The sequence below is a fragment of the Urocampus carinirostris genome, chromosome 9, assembly GCF_059441175.1.
Source record: "Urocampus carinirostris isolate Australia breed hairy pipefish chromosome 9, RoL_Ucar_1.0, whole genome shotgun sequence".
Taxonomy (NCBI): Eukaryota; Metazoa; Chordata; class Actinopteri; order Syngnathiformes; family Syngnathidae; genus Urocampus; species Urocampus carinirostris.
The window spans coordinates 18,550,900-18,570,773 of record NC_142357.1 but is presented as its reverse complement, the minus strand read 5'-3'; the positions used below and the strand labels follow the sequence as shown (position 1 = coordinate 18,570,773).

Here is a 19,874-nt window from a genome sequence, read left to right as displayed (position 1 = left end):
CCTCTTGGTCTCCTTCCATTTACTTCCACTCTGTAGATCCTCTTCAACATTCATTCCTCATCCATCCTCTCCATGTGTAGAACTAACAGAATACTCTCTTATCCACACGCTTGCTCAGTTCCACTACGACTCCAGTTCTGTCTCTCACAATTTAATTTCTCAATCTATCCAATCGTGTCACTCGTAACATACTCCTCAAACACTTCATTTCAAAAACATTTAATTTCCTTCTCATATTCCTGCTCAAAAAATAATTACCTGATGGAAAATAAGTTGAGCCGAAACAGCCGGTTCTCTAAAAAGAGACGGACTTCCTTTCACTACATAACTACCACATGAAATCCGAGGCGGCAGATGCATGCGCACAGTAGCATCAAACCGCTCACTTTGTTTGCAACGGGAAAAAAAACGATCTCGAGATAGAGGCTACTGCGGCAAACTCGTTTGACTTGATTGATTTGCTGTTTCGTCATAGTCGGTGTATACCGGATGGTACCCGTAATTGACAAATTTGTGTTTTTCCGCAGAGATTTTCTTATATGTCGTACACGTCTTAAAATGCATGATGAACGTACTTTATACAGCAAAAAACGCACAGGTTGACAGGTATGTAAGATGCTTAACGTAAATCAGTGCTGTGCATAAAAAAGGGTAATAATAGCTATGACATGATTGCTCCTTGAGTTTTATTTTTTTAATTTTATTGTTCTTGTTGGTGTTTGTTCTTTGAATATCTGCCATCCAACTACGTGAAACTTTGGATTTATATGCACTTGTGTGTGTGTGTGCGTGCGTGGGCGTGTGTGATTTTTTTTATTAAATAAGGTTGTCTACTTCCGCCTTGAGACATTCGTTTCCGCGTCACGTGCCATAGTGAAACGTCACTGTAGCCTTCAGTGTTGGTTGCGGCTGACGGGGCACCGATCGTTGCTATAGCTAACATTTCTGCGTTTGCGCCGGACAGTGTAACAAGCAGATATTATTATCCCCCCCCGCCTGGCGAAGTATTTCGGTTGTAAAACTTAACCACTCGCTCATACAATGAGGCGGCGAGTAGAGTTCAGTTATTGGGTTCTTTCGTTTCTAGTTTGGTATTTATGTTCGTGCTCGGCGTTCTATCTTCCGGGTTTAGCCCCTGTTAGTTTTTGCGAGGAAGGCAAAAGTGATGACGACTGCCAGGTAGGAATCATTAAATATTCTCGGATGTATTTTATGATGCTGTGAATTTACCCTTGAAATTCAGTATCTTAAATGTGCGTTGGTATCAAGATTTACGTTGTTAGCCAACCTTAGCATTCGTTCAGGCCCCGAGTATCGGTTGCAAACAGCTTGTGTATTGTCCCCCTGCATACTACGAGTGTTTGAAGAACATCCAGACAATGACGTGCATTACACAACGTGCTCGATCCTACATTTAGAATTCAACCCCTCGGAGTAGTCAATACCTTTGTTAAATTAGCCATTTAAATTCCCTTTTGATATAACTCGCAGTTGTATCCATCCTACTGCAAGAAACATGCCAATTCCAGTTCAATTCTTCCACTTAGTTTTCCACTTTTGACATTATGGTCTTGCTTGTTTGCAATGGCAATAATCGTAAAGAGCATTGCAAATATCTATATTCGAAATAAGGCTAAACGTTTGGCTGTAGCCGTCCAGCTGGGACAACTTACAGTAGCTCCAAGTCCAAATTGTCTGCAGATGTGTAGTTGTGTTCCTGTGTTCCTATTGACTAACTTGAAGGTGTTCCGTTGATAGCTTCACTGGTTGAAATATAGTTATGTTCTTATTTAAACTATGCATTTAAATATTTCTTACTCCCATCAGGAGTTGTGAGGTGGTTTACACACGGGGCGAAAGTGGTTTACACACAGGGTGTTAGTCGAGGAGGAAGAAATCAATCCTTTTGACAGCGTTGCATTGTTATTTTTATGTGACTGCTTGCATAAGTGAAACCCATTATTTTTTTTTCGTTTCACACAGACACAGATACAGCTGTTTGTCAATCGTTTGGATTCGGTAGAGTCCGTCCTGCCTTATGAATACGACGTGTAAGTTTTCAGCACTTTTTAACAGGACTTTAATATAATCTGGCGTGCCCTAATTTTATCTCTTTACTTTCTCAAAGATTTGATTTTTGCAAAGATGCCAAGGAAATGAGGCCTTCAGAAAATCTCGGACAGGTGTTGTTTGGGGAACGAATCGAGTCTTCGCCGTACAAGGTAAATGTCATCACAGGAAACTTAAAACCGTGTAAATCCTTTCTTTGTGTCTAATTTGTTTTGAAAAATGCTGCTTTTCCAATATTGTCTGCAGTTTGTCTTCAAACAAGATGTCAAGTGCCAGTCCGTGTGTACCAAAACATACAAGAAGGACAATCAAGAAGACACAGCTAAACTGGATTTCATCAAAATGGGAATGCAGCTCAACTATCAGCACCACTGGTTTGTTACGTTGCTTTTAGCCGATCTTATCTACTAGATAAAATGTAGTTTGTTTAGTGAAGGCGAAGGAAAAATGTGGTGGTAGTGGTATTTGATTGGTGGTTGCATTTGTTTTATTATCACTGACAAAATCACAACTTATTTGGTATTTAAGTAAAAGTTTGCTGTTGTTTCAGGATCATCGACAATATGCCTGTGACTTGGTGCTATGATGTCGAAGACAAGCAGATATACTGCAATCCTGGCTTTCCTATTGGTTGCTTTGTTACTGCAGACGGTAGACCCAAGGATGCGTGTGTTATTAATGTTAGCAGTATTTTATTTTTTTACACAGTACTTCATTGTCATCTTTTGAAGTTTCTCAAATGTATTGTCCCTAATGAATGTTTACAAATTTATTTCATAGGCCAATTTCCACCAGCGGAAGACATTTTATGTTTTTAACCATGTTGACATCAAGATCTCTTACCATAATGGTGAAGTTGACGGGTGGAAAGGAGCTCGGCTGGTTGGTGCCACACTGGAGCCCAAAAGGTAAACATTGGCAAAATGTTGAAAATTATACCAATTTGTCAATACCTGAAAATAGTATTCAATCATCTAAAATTAAATCCAAAGAACCTTAACAATAAAATGGTCGTAAAATTACACATTCCCCTCTCTCCCTAAATTAGTATCAAGCATGCAGATGAGAAGAGCCCAAACTGCGATGGAACCACCCCAATGGAAGTGCCCAGCCAGTTTGACAATGATGTGTCTATTGTTTACACCTATTCTGTAACTTTTGAGGTAAATTTTTCCACAAATATAAAATACATATGTTATTTTTATGATAATAGTAACAAACTGAATTTTCATATTATTGCATTATCATCATTATTATTAATTAAGGAAAACAACGAGATTAAGTGGGCTTCCAGGTGGGACTACATTCTGGTCTCTATGCCACACACAAACATCCAGTGGTTTAGGTAGGACCATTTTTTGTCTCCATATTCCTATATGCACAGATGTTGTGAGAAGTTCCTAACTGATATATTTTGGCGTATTTTGTGAAAATTAGCATTATGAACTCCTTAGTCATCGTGCTCTTCCTGTCCGGAATGGTGGCGATGATCATGCTCCGAACACTGCACAAAGACATTGCCCGTTACAACCAGGTGGACCAGGTAAACAAAAGCATAATCAACATTTTTCATGCACATGATCAAATACTTCAACAAGAGTAGCAGATAAACTAGCCAAACATTTTCTGCTTTGACAAAACTTGTTCAATTGTCATGCACGCAATAGTTTTGTTAGTACAGCACAATTTATGGATAAGCCATCTCATTGTTGGTTATACAAACAAATTCACTTTACTGAAAGACGTGAACTAACACCACACATTCCTGCTTCTGGCTTACCAATGTCAAACTTGACAGTCTTGGAAATATGTGATTTTTATTTTTTTTTAATCAATTGTCTGTAATGTTTGATTTCATTTTTTCCAATCCTGTCTTGTTTTGACCGTTTCCGTCAATCCAAAATCCACTAATCCCTTACTGGTGGGGAATCTTTGTGTGGTTATCAGTGAATTTGGAGTGTGAAGACTTTGAGTTCTGAACATATTGTCGTATTTCACAGGAAAACTTGATAAAGCTACCATCAACCAAGCAGAATTCCACTTCTTTTTATGTAAGCCTGCAATAAAATAATTTTGTGGTCATTTATTCAGGTGATTGGGTGTTATTGAGGCACAAGCATATATATATGTGTATGAGCGAGCAATGTAAAATGTGGTGTGATCATTTTCGCATTACTGTAAAAAAACCTAATTGGAGTAATAGCACACCAAATTTTACAGCTCTCAATGTTGACCTTTGCTGCTTTGCTAGCAGGTTGCGAATCACAAAGTTCAACTCACTATGGTGGCTGGTTTCACTTAAGCTCTAACTTGGCACCTGTGTTCAGTGTTCTGTTAATATATATTATTTTTTTCTGTCTAATCTTTATACAGGAGGATGCACAAGAGGAGTCTGGCTGGAAGCAGGTTCATGGTGATGTGTTCCGTCCACCCAGAAAAGGCATGCTGCTCTCCATCTTCCTTGGACAGGGCACACAGATCTTCATCATGACTTTCATCACACTCTGTAAGTTTACTCATTTGATTTAGAATTAATTAACGAGGTCAGCAATCAGGTCAGAATGCAAACACTTTTGCTGGGTGAGGAGATGTTCTGACTTAATACCTTTGTTTTAAACATCTGTCTGGGATTTGTAGAAACAACAACAAAAAAAATAATCATTATTTATTATTCTTGGTAGTGTTGTCAAGATTTCTACTAGAGCTTTCATTATCAAAACACTTAAGAATGTGTTATCTACTTCTCCATTTTCTTTTTAAAGTATAATTTTTAGATAATTAAAATAAATCGGAATTGCAACGAATGACTTGATAATCGATTCATCACCAACTATTGAAGGGACTAGTTGAAAAATCGATATATAATCATTGTAATTTAAAAAAAAAAATAGCATGATGTTGATATAATTATGTGGCAAATGATAATAAACACAAGAAAAATGGGTACAATGAAATGCAACTTTTATCAAACATACTTTAAATTCATACAAAAATATAAATAAAAATGCGCACTGTGCTCAGTCAGTAGAGACAAAACCATAAATAAAGCTCTGTCCATATATTAAGGACAGGGAAATAAAATAAGGAGGTCAAGATTTTTTGTCCCTGTAAACCAAGAAGAGGCCCAATAGCAGACATTCAATTGCACATGCGCGACTCTTAGCAGATATTATATTCATGTAGAGATATCTTCTCTTTTGGAAAAAGTGTCAAGCAACAATAGTAGATGATGGAATTCGGTATCCACTATTCCGATTATTGTATTTTGATGACTCTACTATTCGTTGCAGCCCTAGTATGTATTCGGCCTGTTAAATTAAATATTAATGTCACTCGCAATTAAGATTACAGACGCTGCCCTACTTACGGATAGTCGTTCATAAGTTGAATTTTTTCGTAAGTTGCTTCAGTGCTATATTTTGTATGTTTAAGGTTTATACAAGTATGTTTAAGGCTTGTATATGTAACCTGTATTGTTTTGTACAAAAAATATAAATTTCTACAATAATATGTTCTATAAAGATAAATGAAGTTAAATTTAGCTTACTTTTGGAAGATGAGCTTCTAGAGGTCCTCCGTGGTAGAGTGGTCGAAAAAAAGTGATCCAACCATTTCCTCAACAGCATCAAGCTTTCTTATTCCACTTTTATTTCATAGGAAACTGCTTGCCTCTTCTTTACACTTTACATCAACCATTTAGAATGGATGGATGAGATATTAAACAATAAAAACGTCCAAAAGTTCTTGGCACGCTAGAGATGCAGTACAGTATACATAGTATGTACACAAACTAGGAAGAGTAAGCGGTGCTGGGTGACCTCTCACAGCGCCACATGCCAGTAGCGGCGGAAAGAATCACTACAGTACTGTCCTCTACTCGAAAAAGGTGCACACAATACAAAATCTAACTTACAGCAATGTCCGGATATTTTTCGACATCCCCAAAAAATTTTTCGTATCTACCATTTTCTGTAAGTCTAATGGTCGTAAGTAAGGGAGCGTCTGTATACATTGCTGGACTGTTGTTTTTCTGCTGTAGTCCTCGCCTGCATGGGATTCCTCTCACCGGCCAATAGGGGCGCTCTTATGACCTGCGCCGTGGTCCTCTGGGTCCTGCTAGGCACCCCTGCAGGCTATGTTTCAGCACGGCTCTATAAAAGTAAGACTGCTGTTAGGAACCCTTAGACAACTAGATGGTACTTAAAAATGTGATGGTTTTGTCTGTTTCAGCGTTTGGAGGAGAGAAGTGGAAGACAAACGTCCTGTTGACTGCACTCTTATGCCCGGGGTTTGTCCAGGCACCCAGAATCACTCCTATTTAAATTTGAGGGTTTTTTTCATGTGTTAAACTTGGTCTTGCACCTTCTCCCCTTTTTCTTCTACAGTATTGTGTTTGCAGACTTTTTCCTGATGAACCTGATCCTCTGGGTAGAGGGGTCCTCGGCAGCTATCCCCTTTGGGACCTTGGTGGCAATTCTGGCACTATGGTTCGGAATTTCTGTGCCACTCACCTTTATTGGTGCCTACTTTGGATTTAAGAAGCCTGTAGGTATTTTTTAAATCTAAAATAAAGCAGATGCTCATTTAAGAACGCCTGTTTAAAAAAGAAAAGTAAAGAATGTCTCCTTATTTCAAATTGAAAGTGACTTACTATATATATATATATATATATATATATATATATATATATATATATATATATATAGCCAATACAAATTGGAACAATATAAAAGGTGTGTGTAATTTCTGAACAAGGTATATTACTGGTTGAGCAAACTTCATCTTCTGTTTTGTTTTACATAAGGCGATTGAGCAACCAGTAAGAACAAATCAAATCCCACGGCAAATTCCTGAGCAGTCGTTCTTTACCAAGCCGATCCCCGGTATTGTCATGGGTGGCATCCTGCCGTTCGGCTGCATCTTCATCCAGCTTTTCTTCATTCTCAATAGCATTTGGTGAGTGGGCACAGAACAAATCCTTGCCCTAAAAACCTACACAGGCACTTTTGATTATTACGTCCTTGTCAAATTTGTCACCTTCCTCAGGTCCCACCAGATGTACTATATGTTTGGCTTCCTGTTCTTGGTGTTCATTATTCTGCTGATCACGTGCTCCGAGGCCACCATTCTGCTCTGCTACTTCCACTTATGTGCTGAGGTATGTTTAAAGAGATGCAGCGGGCTCCTGAATATAATTTGGTCCTGAATTGGCAAGATAGCAATGTGTGTTTGAAGCAGAGTTTAAATGAGGTTTTGCAAGTCTCGTGCAAACATAGATGAGCACTAGATGGTGCCAGTAAACATTAGAATCAGCAGCATTTGGGAGATGGATAACATTTCGTTAAAAAGAGGCACTGAGATCCTTTAGATCAGAGTTCGGGAACGTTTGACTCAAAAAGCCATGAAAGCAAAATATTTTGAAATATATTAATATTTATTTATTGTTTCTCAAAAAGAAGAAAAGCTAGAGCATATCTTTTTGGACAAAATTCAACAAAACCACCAAACCTGCTCTTCAGATAAAAGCTAATACTTAAACACATTTTATTTCACTGTGTGATGTTTGATAATTTGATAACATTTATGAAATGCTAGAGCCTGTGTTCCATATCAACAATTATACCAGTTAAATATTGTCTCCGTCCAGTGATTACTTAAGAGTGTTGAGACTTATTTTGTCATTGTTGTCATAAAAAGTGGTTTCAAGGTGCGGCTAAAGTGTTTTTGTAAAAATATCACAAAATACTGCAAACCAACAATGCACAGTGCTGGGCGAGAGTCAGAAAGTGCATGCGCTGTGTGCATATCTGCTTATCTCTACCACTCACCCATTTAAATTGCCCTGGGTGCTTGGCTGGCATTTTGGAGTGTTTACAGTTTGTTTTGTGGGTTTTCATAATAACACGTCTCAACAGTGAACATACATTGTTTAATTAGCTTCCATACAAGGGATTCTAAGCAATGTACAGCCAGAACAGGGTATGTTGGTGTGACACCTTGACTGTAGGCCTGGGCGATATGACGCAAATTGTTATCATTATAACACATTTTTTATCAGTCGATATTGATAATTATTGCAATAAGAATCGCATATTTTTTTTCCTCTTGCATTTTGAATCTAATTTTCACCCCTGAGTGCAAGTTGACAAAATCCGATGCTGCTTTAACCTATCTATAATGTCAGATCAGAGACTCATGGTGACAAACGGTTACGCAGCCATTCACAAATATGAGGAACATTACACCTTCTCAGAGGGGGGGAGCTGGTTGCAGGGATACACAGGTAGTGCCTAGCTAGCTGGCTCACGCGCCGAAGGATTTTTTTGAATTGTTATTCCTAATTATCGTTTTATCACCCAGGCCCTACTTGACTGAAACTCTTCTCTTAGATGCAACTAAAAATATGCCCTATACAGTGGGACCTCGGTTATCGCGGTTAATGCGGACCAAAACCACCCGCGAAAAGTGAAAATCTGCGAAGTAGCCCCTTCAAAAATGCTTTAAAAAAAAGTATTTTTTAAAAAAATTATTTTGTTCTATTATTATTTTTTTGGACATGCGAAGCTCTGAACCCTCAAACATGGAACCACGAAGTAGCGACGCCCCTTCAAAAATGCTAAAATATATATATATATATATATATATATATATATATCTCATCTCATCTCTCATCTCATTAGCTACACCGCTTATCCTTAGTAGGGTCGCGGGGGTGCTGGAGCCCATCCCAGCAATCATCGGGCAGTGGGCAGGGGACACCCTTAGCTGGTTGCCAGCCAATCGCAGGGCACACAGGGACAGACAACTCACTCGCTCATTCACACCTAGGGACAATTTGGACCGGCCAATTCACCTGAAATGCATGTTTTTGGAATGTGGGAGGAAACCGGAGTGCCCGGAGGAAACCCACGCTAGCACGGGGAGAACATACAAACTCCGCACAGGAAGTCTGGAGCTGGATTTGAACCCACGACAGGTTCCCATGACATGAACTGTGCCGCACAAGCGCTAACCACTGCGCCGCCGTGCTGCCATATATATATATATATATATATATATATATATACAGGGAGTGCAGAATTATTAGGCAAGTTGTATTTTTGAGGATTAATTTTATTATTGAACAACAACCATGTTCTTAATGAACCCAAAAGTCTCATTAATATCAAAGCTGAATATTTTGGAAGTTGGAGTGGGGCTTTTTTAGTTTTAGCTATTTTAAGAGGATACCTGTGTGTGCAGGTGACTATTACTGTGCATAATTATTAGGCAACTTAACAAAAAACAAATGTATACCATTTCAATTATTTATTTTCATCAGGTAAACCAATATAACAGCTCAACATTCACAAATATACATTTCTGACATTCAAAAACAAATCAGTGACCAATATAGCCACCTTTCTTTGCAAGGACACTCAAAAGCCTGCCATCCATGGATTCTGTCAGTGCTTTGATCTGTTCACGATCAACATTGCGTGCAGCAGCAACCACAGCCTCCCAGACACTGTTCAGAGAGGTGTACTGTTTTCCCTCCTTGTAAATCTCACATTTGATGAGGGACCACAGGTTCTCTATGGGGTTCAGATCAGGTGAACAAGGAGGCCATGTCATTAGTTTTTCTTCTTTTAGACCTTTTCTTGCCAGCCACGCTGTGGAGTACTTGGATGCGTGTGATGGAGCGTTGTCCTGCATGAAAATCATGTTTTTCTTGAAGGATGCGGACTTCTTCCTGTACCACTGCTTGAAGAAGGTGTCTTCCAGAAACTGGCAGTAGGACTGGGAGTCGAGCTTGAGTCCATCCTCAACCCGAAAAGGCCCCACAAGCTCATCTTTGATGATACCAGCCCATACCAGTACCCCACCTCCACCTTGCTGGCGTCTGAGGCGGACTGGAGCTCTCTGCCCTTTACCGATCCAGCCACGGGCCCATCCATCTGGCCCATCAAGACTCACTCTCATTTCATCAGTCCATAAAACCTTAGAAAAATCCGTCTTGAGATTTTTCTTGGCCCAGTCTTGACGTTTCAGCTTGTGTGTCTTGTTCAGTGGTGGTCGTTTTTCAGCCTTTCTTACCTTGGCCATGTCTCTGAGTATTGCACACCTTGTGCTTTTGGGCACTCCAGTGATGTTGCAGCTCTGAAATATGGCAAAACTGGTGGCAAGTGGCATCTTGGCAGCTGTACGCTTGACTTTTCTCAGTTCACGGGCATTTATTTTGCGCCTTGGTTTTTCTACACGCTTCTTGCGACCCTGTTGACTATTTTGAATGTAACGCTTGATTGTTCGATGATCACGCTTCAGAAGCTTGGCAATTTTAAGAGTGCTGCATCCCTCTGCAAGATATCTCACTATTTTGACTTTTCAGAGCCTGTCAAGTCCCTCTTCTGACCCATTTTGCCAAAGGAAAGGAAGTTGCCTAATAATTATGCACACCTGATATAGGGTGTTGATGTCATTAGACCACACCCCTTCTCATTACAGAGATGCACATCACCTGATATGCTTAATTGGTAGTAGGCTTTCGAGCCTATACAGCTTGGAATAAGACAACATGCATAAAGAGGATGATGTGGTCAAAATACTCATTTGCCTAATAACTCTGCACTCCCTGTATATATATTTAAAAAAAAAAAAAAAATATATATATATATATATATATATATATATATATATATATTTTTATTTTTTATTTTATTATTATTATTTTTTAGGCCCGCGAAGCTCTCAACCCGCGAACGTCGAACCGCAAAGTAGCGAGGTCCCACTGTATATACTTGTGTTGTTTTGGCTTTTGTGTACTACAGTTTACTTCGCTCTTGCTATAATTAGAACGATACTTGGAAAATTTGCTTGATCTCAATTTTTTCTCCCAGCCAGATGTGCTCATGAAAAGAGTCATATCTGGCTCGCGAGCCAACGGTTCTCAACTTCTGCTTTAGATTGTTTTAGTTAATTTTACAAAATGTAAAACATGACATTTCATTTTTATTGGAGCACATTATCTTCTTTGGAAACTCAATTACCAGATTATCATTATTACATATTTTAAAGGTGTACAGCTAAAATTATTTTTATTATTTTTTTATTTTATTTTGTGTCTGAAGTTATATTATAGAGAGAAATCTTAATGATTTGTCCTCCCTGTGGCACATATTTGCAGGACTACCACTGGTGGTGGCGTTCTTTCCTGACCAGCGGCTTTACTGCAGTCTATCTGTTCATATATGCCGTGCACTATTTCTTCTCCAAGTTGCAAATCATCGGCGCAGCAAGCACCTTTCTCTACTTTGGCTACACCATGATCATGGTCCTCATCTTCTTCCTTTTTACAGGTACTGCACCCAAAGCTATTATTTTCCACCATATTGGATCATTTTTTATAGCACTCATTGCTGTTTCTAGTCCAAAAATGACATGTTTTGTGAGTGGTGCCAACACAAAATAGAGTCCCAAATTGCTATTTTAAGAAAAAGAACACCAGGAAGTAATCTGAGCTCTAGTGCAATATTTTGTTTGCTTTTGATTGCGTCAGCGGTGAGATTAGCTCATTCATGTTCATGAGTTTAAAGGTGTGAAACTTTTTTCATCTAAGGTTTTGTCAAAAATTCAGTCCTTACAATGACACTAATGCACAGTTTCATTAACTATCAGTTTCATATTTAGTGCCATTTGTGCCAGTCTTGATTTACACGTTACCTGGGGTTCACTTGACAACGAGTAAGGTTGTGCATATTTTATAATGCTACTGACATTCGGGCACCTATACACAGATGAAATAAGCAGAATCATATTATAAATGAATATCAACTCCAAAAGTGCCTCTTCATTGCATTGAGGAAGATGATCTGCTTCACGCAAGTCACATTAGAGCCAGATTAAAAAAAAACGTTTCCAATTTATGACATTATCTTTAAAGAGCTGCAAAGTCGCAAGGGTTGGACAAGATGTCAAATATTATCGCCATGGAATTATCCAAGCAAAATATCGGTTTAAATCCACACAGGCACTTTTCAGCAAAATTATCCTAATCTTGTCATATTTCAATGTCTATTTTGGTCTTTTTTTTTCTTCAATTTTAATCCCAATATAATTCACACTTGGACTGCAAAGCTTGCAAGAGATTTAAAAAAGGGTAAGAAAAATGTTTCTCAAAAGTTATCCTGTCTCTGTTAGCTACAGTTTAGGTTGCATACAAGTCTCTAAAATGGTTACGGTTTAAGAGATAGTAGCACAGGCTTTAGATAAGGACTAATTTTATCTTGGTTGTCATTCGAAACAGAACCTGTGATTGTGCAATAGGCTACCTTTAATGTGACACTTTGCCCGACAGAAGCAAATTGGCTGATCCCGATGACAGATATAAAATGGGTGGATTTTGATGCTCTTGCACATTCTTATCAATAGAAATCTGAATAATGGATGGATATGGGGATCTACAGAAAAATAGAAGAAGAAATCTTCAGGATTTTTATGTTCTCACTGTTGTTTTCTTCTCAGGGACTATTGGCTTCTTTGCTTGCTTCTGGTTCGTCAACAAAATCTACAGCGTGGTCAAGGTTGACTAAAGCAAAGTAGGGCGTGAGATAGCGAGAGGGATGTCTGTGGCTATCCAAGTGACGGCAACATGTTTGAAAGGATCACAAAAGAAACCAACGTCCAACTATAGGACCCCGAGAGACATGCCTGTCCTCTTTTTGTGCTTTAAACACCTCTGTTCTCTCAACTGCTAGTGTTCGGAGCAACACCATTGCAAACTAAGGAGGAGGGGTCTCCTTTGTGAACATTTTGTTTGTGAGATTTGAAAACATATTCTTGATTTGTGAAGAAAATGCAAACGTCACAGATTTTTTTTAATTTCATTCCCCTTCTGTAAACCTGTTGGGCTTTTTCTCGTTTACTACAATGATAGGAAGTAAAAAAAACAACTCCTTGTACATAATGTATAGGCAGAATGGAGGAAAGAATAATCATGACTTTCTGTTCTCATTTTAGGGTGTTAAATCCTGAACTATATCAGCCTGTATTGTAGTTGAGAAAGCATATAAAAACACTGACATTGTTGCTGATCATGTCCTTTTCTCTTTGTATTTATATGTTCGCTCTGATCAAAGGCGAGAGGGCCCAGGGTAGATAACTGTTGCTCAAGCAGAAGCTCGAAGGATCTTTTTATTTCATCATGTTTGATTCATACAAATGAGAAGTCTCTGTAAATTCACTGATCAACTGCTCTTGTTTCTGATACGTTTATCTTCAGCCGGGAAGAATTATTAAGAATAAAGGATGGGGCTTTGAGGCCCTTCGTGATATGGTTTGCAGATATATACAATGGATCTGGTGTTCCGCTTTTTATACATTTCTTGAATGTATACCCAACATACATACATGTGTTTTAATTTTCCGGCATTCGGTAAATGAGGGTAATTTTGGTCATTGAGCAAGCTCTCACGAGTGAATTAGGACAGACTTAAAGCATGTTGTGTCTTGCTAACGAGTAAAAAATTACAGTATGTAATCTCTTTACTGGTGTTGCATATCTACAGCCCAAGCGTGTAAATGTGGAACAAATGATATTAGATTATTAGCATTTATTTATTAAATGTATTTGGGGACTTTAACAGTAATCAACCTCAGTCCTGTGAAAATTAGATCAAATACCGCTGCAATTGACTGACCTCGTTTGCAGCAGCATAGCTTTGTAAGATTTATTTGTTAAGGGCACTCTGTTTGTTAATTTACAGCTCATTAATGCAATCGAATCTAGCTTTGTATACACATATGTAAGAAACAGAAAACCAAAATGTCAATTTAGATAAGTTTAATGATGGTTTTCGATATAAAGAGCACACGGAACACTTAAATGTGAACATTATATTTTTTTAACGTACACTTTCTGCTGATATAGAAATACCAAATCGTGTATATCCCAATGTTATAAAAGGAAAAAGCAAAACTTTATATGTTGATCAGATGTAGAAAATTATACTGATAAGAGTTTGCTGACCACACCCGCCTCAATAGAAAAACATGTTTTTACCATGTATTGTACAAAAATTCCCTTCAAATAACATGTATTCTGTTTGAGTTTGCAAATAACGTTAGAAACTGTAAAGTATTGTGCCATTTGAAGTGAACACCAATCCGCTATAGGAGAGAACAGAAAAGTTAGTGACCTTGAAAAATCAAAAACATTTCAATAACACAAGGATAAATTAATATATGACTTATATATCACCTGTATAATCCTCTCAAAACAAACTATTGTTCTTGCCTGAAGCGTCTTTTGAGTATTTTGACACATCACCTTCTGTTTGTAAAAGGAGCCATGAAACCTGGTAGTTTTTCAACCCTGTGAAATAAACTACCTGCTCAACCAGATTCTATCCAAACACGTGCACTAATACAGGCATGTCTATTTAAAACACCTTGGGTTGTCTGACCGGAGGCGAAGCAGCTGCCGCTAAAATATTAACCATGTCAGATAAACAAAACAGGCCTCTGGATTACAAACATCATTATCATTTTATACCTAATAATAAAAATATTGATATATATCGGGCTGCAATCAGTCTCAAGTGGGCTACAGTACGGGTACGCTGTCTGATGCTCCATACAAGAACCCACTCCAAATATACCTGGTAATCTCTGTGGATCGTCCTAGAGTGACATTCATAAATCAGGCATTGTCCGGCTCTTGATTGTGGGTTTGGCTAAGCCGCAAATTATAGTCATAAATACACGCTAAGAGATGGGAGGGCAGCCATTTCTGTATCTCAAGGTCCGGCACCTAATCAACCTCCAACCTATATTTGTACATTTTCACTTTCAATAAGGTAAATCATTCCTTATAAACGCAAAGTGATGGATATCAATTTATGGTACTTATTTTTTACAACTTACAGAACAAACCAATACATTTTTATGTTCTTTACAAGATTAAAAACTTTATTAACTCTCTTCTCTTAGATGCAATCAGCCAAAGACACGACTAGGCCACTTATGGACCATCAACTCTAGCTGAGAACATTATGTTTAAAGTTTTTATGGACTAACCTCATCACCTCATAACCTCAGCGTAACATTCCAGTTCACCCTTGGACACATTTGTTATCAATTTAAAAAAAGATGTAAACTATTAAAAATAATACTAAGTAATACCAGCACCTTTATTCTATCTATCTATCTATCTATCTATCTATCTATCTATCTATCTATCTATCTATCTATCTATCTATCTATCTATCTATCTATCTATCTATCTATCTATCTATCTATCTATCTATCTATCTATCTATCTATCTATCTATCTATCTATCTATCTATCTATCTATCTAATATATATATTGGGATTTGAATACACCAATTAAGAGGTGTGATAATTTACCTTTTCAATGTATTGTAAAATTAATGTCACGTAAAATGTTTTTTCATAAAAACTAACAACCATTTTGTCTTACAATATGCACCAGTAGTAATAATTTGGTAAATATTTACATTATTAAACGAATTACAACGGTTACTTTCTGTAAACATCCAAAATTCTACACATCAGTAATTTGATATTTAATCAAAACCCCACTGTACATTGTTTAAAAAAAAAACAGATTTCCTGCCATCCACACAAAAAAAAATTAACCCGTGGCCAAAAAGTTGTGCTCATTTTGTGGATCATCCTTCTTTAAAGGGACAGTGTGTAATATTTAAAGCCTCATAGTGGTTACAAAACCTCATTAATCAAAAAATAAACAATGTTGATTTCAATAATTTGCCAAAATACAAAACCCTAAGAATAAACATACCTTCTTTAAAATACTCATACGTAGAGAATTTTGCATGTATTTTCCATAACATGAGGCTCACCTTGAAGGGGTTGACATATTCGTCCACAATCTACGAGTACCTAAAAACCTTGCAAAAGTCTGTCAGAAAAAAAAAGAAAGAAAAATACAGTTTGAGTCTCTGTAGCTTGTGCTTTTAGCTATAATGGTCAAATAATACACACTGTCTCTTCAACAGCATTAAAACTTGTTTTTCCCTGAAAAATACAGGATAAACAACTGAGTTTGTTTAAAATGGCAGAAGATATATATAATTTTAAGTATTATTTGTTCATAGTAAATAATCATTTCCTTCTCTCGCATCCTGTTTATTAAAATAACTGCTTGATGATTCCTTTTATATTTTTCTCCAGAAATACATTTATATTTTTGTGAAATACAGTAAAATAATATTTTAAATGAGCAACATTTTACACTCACGGTAAGTGTTTTTGTGTGGCTGATAGCTAAATCAAACAATTGGGTTGGTAACTCCCAAAAATAACTTTGATGGCGAACATGGTAATCCATATGTGGAAAAGTTTACTGGAATCCACTTTTGTATGAGGCTTCAAAACAGAATTCAACATCATGTAGTCTGCTTGTCAACGGGCTCATGGTCGGAGCTGACGCTGGTGGTTGTAGTCTCTTTGCGACTGTCTCTGGACCTTCTCTCGAAGGTGGGAGAGGATGATGTGGTGCACTCCTCCCATGTCTGCATGGGAAGGACCCTGGCAGCTAGGCTGGGCATGTGAGGGTCTGCCCCTGCTCGGCTCTGGCACGCTGCGGTGGGACCTGTCTCAGCACCTGAGCTCTGCCCCTGTTTGCAGAACATCCCACAAAGCAATGCCAGGAATTCCTTCCTCACACTGCGATGCATGTATCCATAGATGTAGGGGTGCAGGCAGCACTGCAGGAAGAAGAGCACCAAGGCCAGGGAAGGCAGCCAGGCCGGCACCTCGGCTCGGGCGCTCATGGATAACGTGTTGAGCACGCTGTAAGGCCCCATGCTGATGATGTAGGATGCCATGATGACGAAAACTACACGTGCTGCCTTGCAGTGGTAGTGGAAGCGTCTGTGCCTGGTGCGGGAGGGGAACCCCTTGTCTGATAGGGGGCCGACCGGCGAGGTGAAATGCTGAGGCGGCAAGCTGATCTGCCCCGGGAAGTCCTGTGGCCGGGAATAGGATCTTGACTGCACGGGGTGCACCAGGGCGTTTTGTCTGCGGGCTGCCCGGAATACCATCCAGTAGCACCACAGCATCACCAGAACCGGGAGCCAAAAGGAGAAAGCCGCTACCGCCAGTGAGTAGGAAAAACTGTAAGACCACACCACCGAACACATCTTGTGCCGGCTGTTGAAGTCGATGGCGCCCCAACCGTATAGTGGTGGTGTGCTTTGCAGGAGGCTCAATGCCCAGGTACATGCGATCAGGTTGCTGCCCAAGTGGGGCGTCATCCGGGTAGGGTAGGACAATGGGTGGATGATGGCCAGGTAGCGGTCCACTGACACAACCATGATGGTATTGACCCCAGCAAAGGCGAAGAGGTGCATGAGCACCACCAGTGCCTGGCAAAGGCGAGCATCCAGGGGCCAGACGCCCGGCACGGTGATGGCGATGGCGAAGGGCATTACCAAGACAGTCTGGAGGAGGTCTGCCAGCAGGAGGTTGAGGACAAAGCGATTTGCCACGTGCAGGAGTTGAGGCTTTCTCTGGAAAACCAACAGCACCACAACATTCCCGAACAAGGAAATGCAAACTATTACTGAAATTAGTGCGATCTTCAGCACGCTGTTGATCACCGAGCCCCATTCCGGGTCTCGGCCGGATAAATTGGGACCCGGATCCCAGGGAGCTTCGGTTGCGTTGGCTGTCTGGGAACTCTGCATCATTAGGAACGCACAGTTAGTTCATTATGAATAATAACAGAGCCATTATGGTTCCAGATCAGTGGAGAGGATTCAATGCTGGATGGGATATACTATCTTTTTGGATTCTCAGTTTGCATGCTGTTAGGGCAGCAGCAAACGATTATTATTATTATTATTGATATTAGTAGTAGTAGGAGGAACCAGCAGCATAATTTGTGCTTTTTAATATTTCAATTAAAATATGTAATTCCTTGTGGTTCCCAAACGAGTTGTTTTAGCATCCAGATGTGAAGGCTTTTATAGCGCACATCGCAAAATACAAATGTTCATCCTGTCTCTCGGTTTTCATCCATTACAAATACATAATTTGCGGTTATTATTCGCAGAAATTTGCAATCAGCACCATGGTATCCATTCAAGGTAACAGCGATGCAGAGTTCAGATGTGAAAGGGCCTTCACTTAGCTGGCATCTGCAGCAACAACAAAATAGAGCTTCCTCAAGACGAAAACAGTCGATTATGGTCTTCTATATCAGTTACAGAAATAAAAATTCTTGTGATTCCCAGACAGGTCGTTTTTGCATCCAGATGTGAAGGCTGTTCATAGCGCACAAGTTATTTTTGTCTCCCTGTATTGATATTTTTTTTCAAAAAAGGTGGTCCCTCAAACTGTATTTGGGTTCTGGATTATCTGGCCAGAGCAAACCTGACTCTTTCTTAGCCACAAACTCAGCAGCAATCAGAAGCAGAGATTTTAAATCAGTTCGGCAACGTAACAGCCATACAATGGAACAATGGTGGCGTTGCAGCGTCCAGATGTGAAAGGGCCTTCACTTAGCTCGCAATTGCAGCAGCCTCCACAATGGATGCTCCGGTACACACACGGGAGAGAACGTCACTGCGACAAGGAGGGTCTTCATCCCCTCAAAAATGAAGGTTCGGCGAGGTGGCTCGGTTCCCGTCATTTCACCCTCTTTTTCACCCCCAACCTGCTCTGGCAGCCTCCGCCGCTTTAGTTTGGGATCTCTGGTCGATGGCAGCAAGCAGATGCCGAGCGCGTCTTCCTCGCTGCGGGGAGTCCCTCATCCAGACGAGCACATCCTTCCTCTGGGATTTTGCACCTCATCCAATATTTAATATCGGATCCGCTTTGCAGACTTAAGCGTCCGCTCGTGTCGCCGAGGTGTCACGCATCCACAAGCGAGGACACCTGCACGATGCGAGGACGCGCTGCAAATTTGTCATCAGCCGCCCTCCCACCTCCCCTTCCCAGCATCTAACAGCCACCCCCTGCTTCTGAATATGCGAGCACTTTTACACCATGTTTAACGCTTCACCCTGTGCACGTCATTTTCATTTGGATGCTTCAGTGGGCCAATCGTAATTATCATGGAGCTGATTACAGGAATGTAACTGGAAGTTTCCAATGATGCAAAAATATACAATCATAAACCACAGCGACACATTTATTGAAAGAAAAACATCTGTTAAACATACTACGTAATATTAATTTTATTAGCGAATTCAGTGGCTCTCGAGCATCCCCTAAAGGCTGCATTTTCAGCCTTCGGTCTGTTATAGTGACATGAATTCCGGCTCTTTTTCAAGAACCGGCTTTTTCGGCTCGGCTCACTATAATGAGCTGGCTCTTTTGCCTCTCAAACGGCTCTGTTGATTGTTTTTGTCGCAACAAAGGATAAAAGGTAAGTAAAAAGAAACAAAAGAAAAAAGAAACAAATAAAAGATAAGAAGAAATAAAAATAAAAATAAAAAAAGATTAGCAAAAAATAACAGAGTAAAAATACGGATTTTTGGAGGGAATGTTTAATCAGTACATTACCAAAACTAATGTAACATTATACAAAAAATGAATTAATTGAATGAATCATTTTTAAATGCATTATTTTACGAAATTAGAATACGATAATTTATTTTTTCACTCTACAGTGAACTTTTAACTCATTTATACCTTGAACCTGTTTATACTGAGGAACTTTATAGTCAAGCAACTCTCTGAAAAACACACAATGCGAAAAATGTCAAGTAAAATATTAACTTTTTAAGGGCAACAACAAGGAAACAATTGGATGCAAGAATACACTTGCAAACTTCTT

General features: G+C 39.2%; 2 protein-coding genes across 3 annotated transcripts; one reads left to right on the top strand and one right to left on the bottom strand.

Moving 5' to 3' along the window:
• Positions 1–865: 865 nt before the first annotated feature.
• tm9sf5 (transmembrane 9 superfamily protein member 5) lies at positions 866–13,377 on the top strand. Of its 2 annotated transcripts, XM_088344761.1 has the most exons (18): positions 866–1,179; positions 1,984–2,051; positions 2,129–2,222; positions 2,317–2,444; positions 2,621–2,750; positions 2,851–2,978; positions 3,119–3,233; positions 3,336–3,415; positions 3,508–3,613; positions 4,071–4,121; positions 4,444–4,576; positions 6,110–6,229; positions 6,301–6,358; positions 6,456–6,615; positions 6,875–7,026; positions 7,117–7,228; positions 11,234–11,405; positions 12,571–13,377. In XM_088344761.1, exons 1-18 carry the CDS (start codon positions 1,042–1,044, stop codon positions 12,636–12,638), a joined length of 2,013 nt encoding a protein of 670 aa, XP_088200887.1. In that variant the 5' UTR covers positions 866–1,041; the 3' UTR covers positions 12,639–13,377. The 2 variants fall into 2 exon arrangements, with proteins under 2 accessions (XP_088200887.1, XP_088200888.1); XM_088344762.1 differs by lacking the exon at positions 4,071–4,121.
• A 496-nt stretch (positions 13,378–13,873) lies between these two features.
• gpr101 (G protein-coupled receptor 101) lies at positions 13,874–19,006 on the bottom strand. The gene has a single exon (XM_088344763.1). The coding sequence runs from the start codon at positions 17,779–17,781 to the stop codon at positions 16,477–16,479; it is 1,305 nt and encodes a 434-aa protein (XP_088200889.1). The 5' UTR covers positions 17,782–19,006; the 3' UTR covers positions 13,874–16,476.
• Positions 19,007–19,874: the final 868 nt, after the last annotated feature.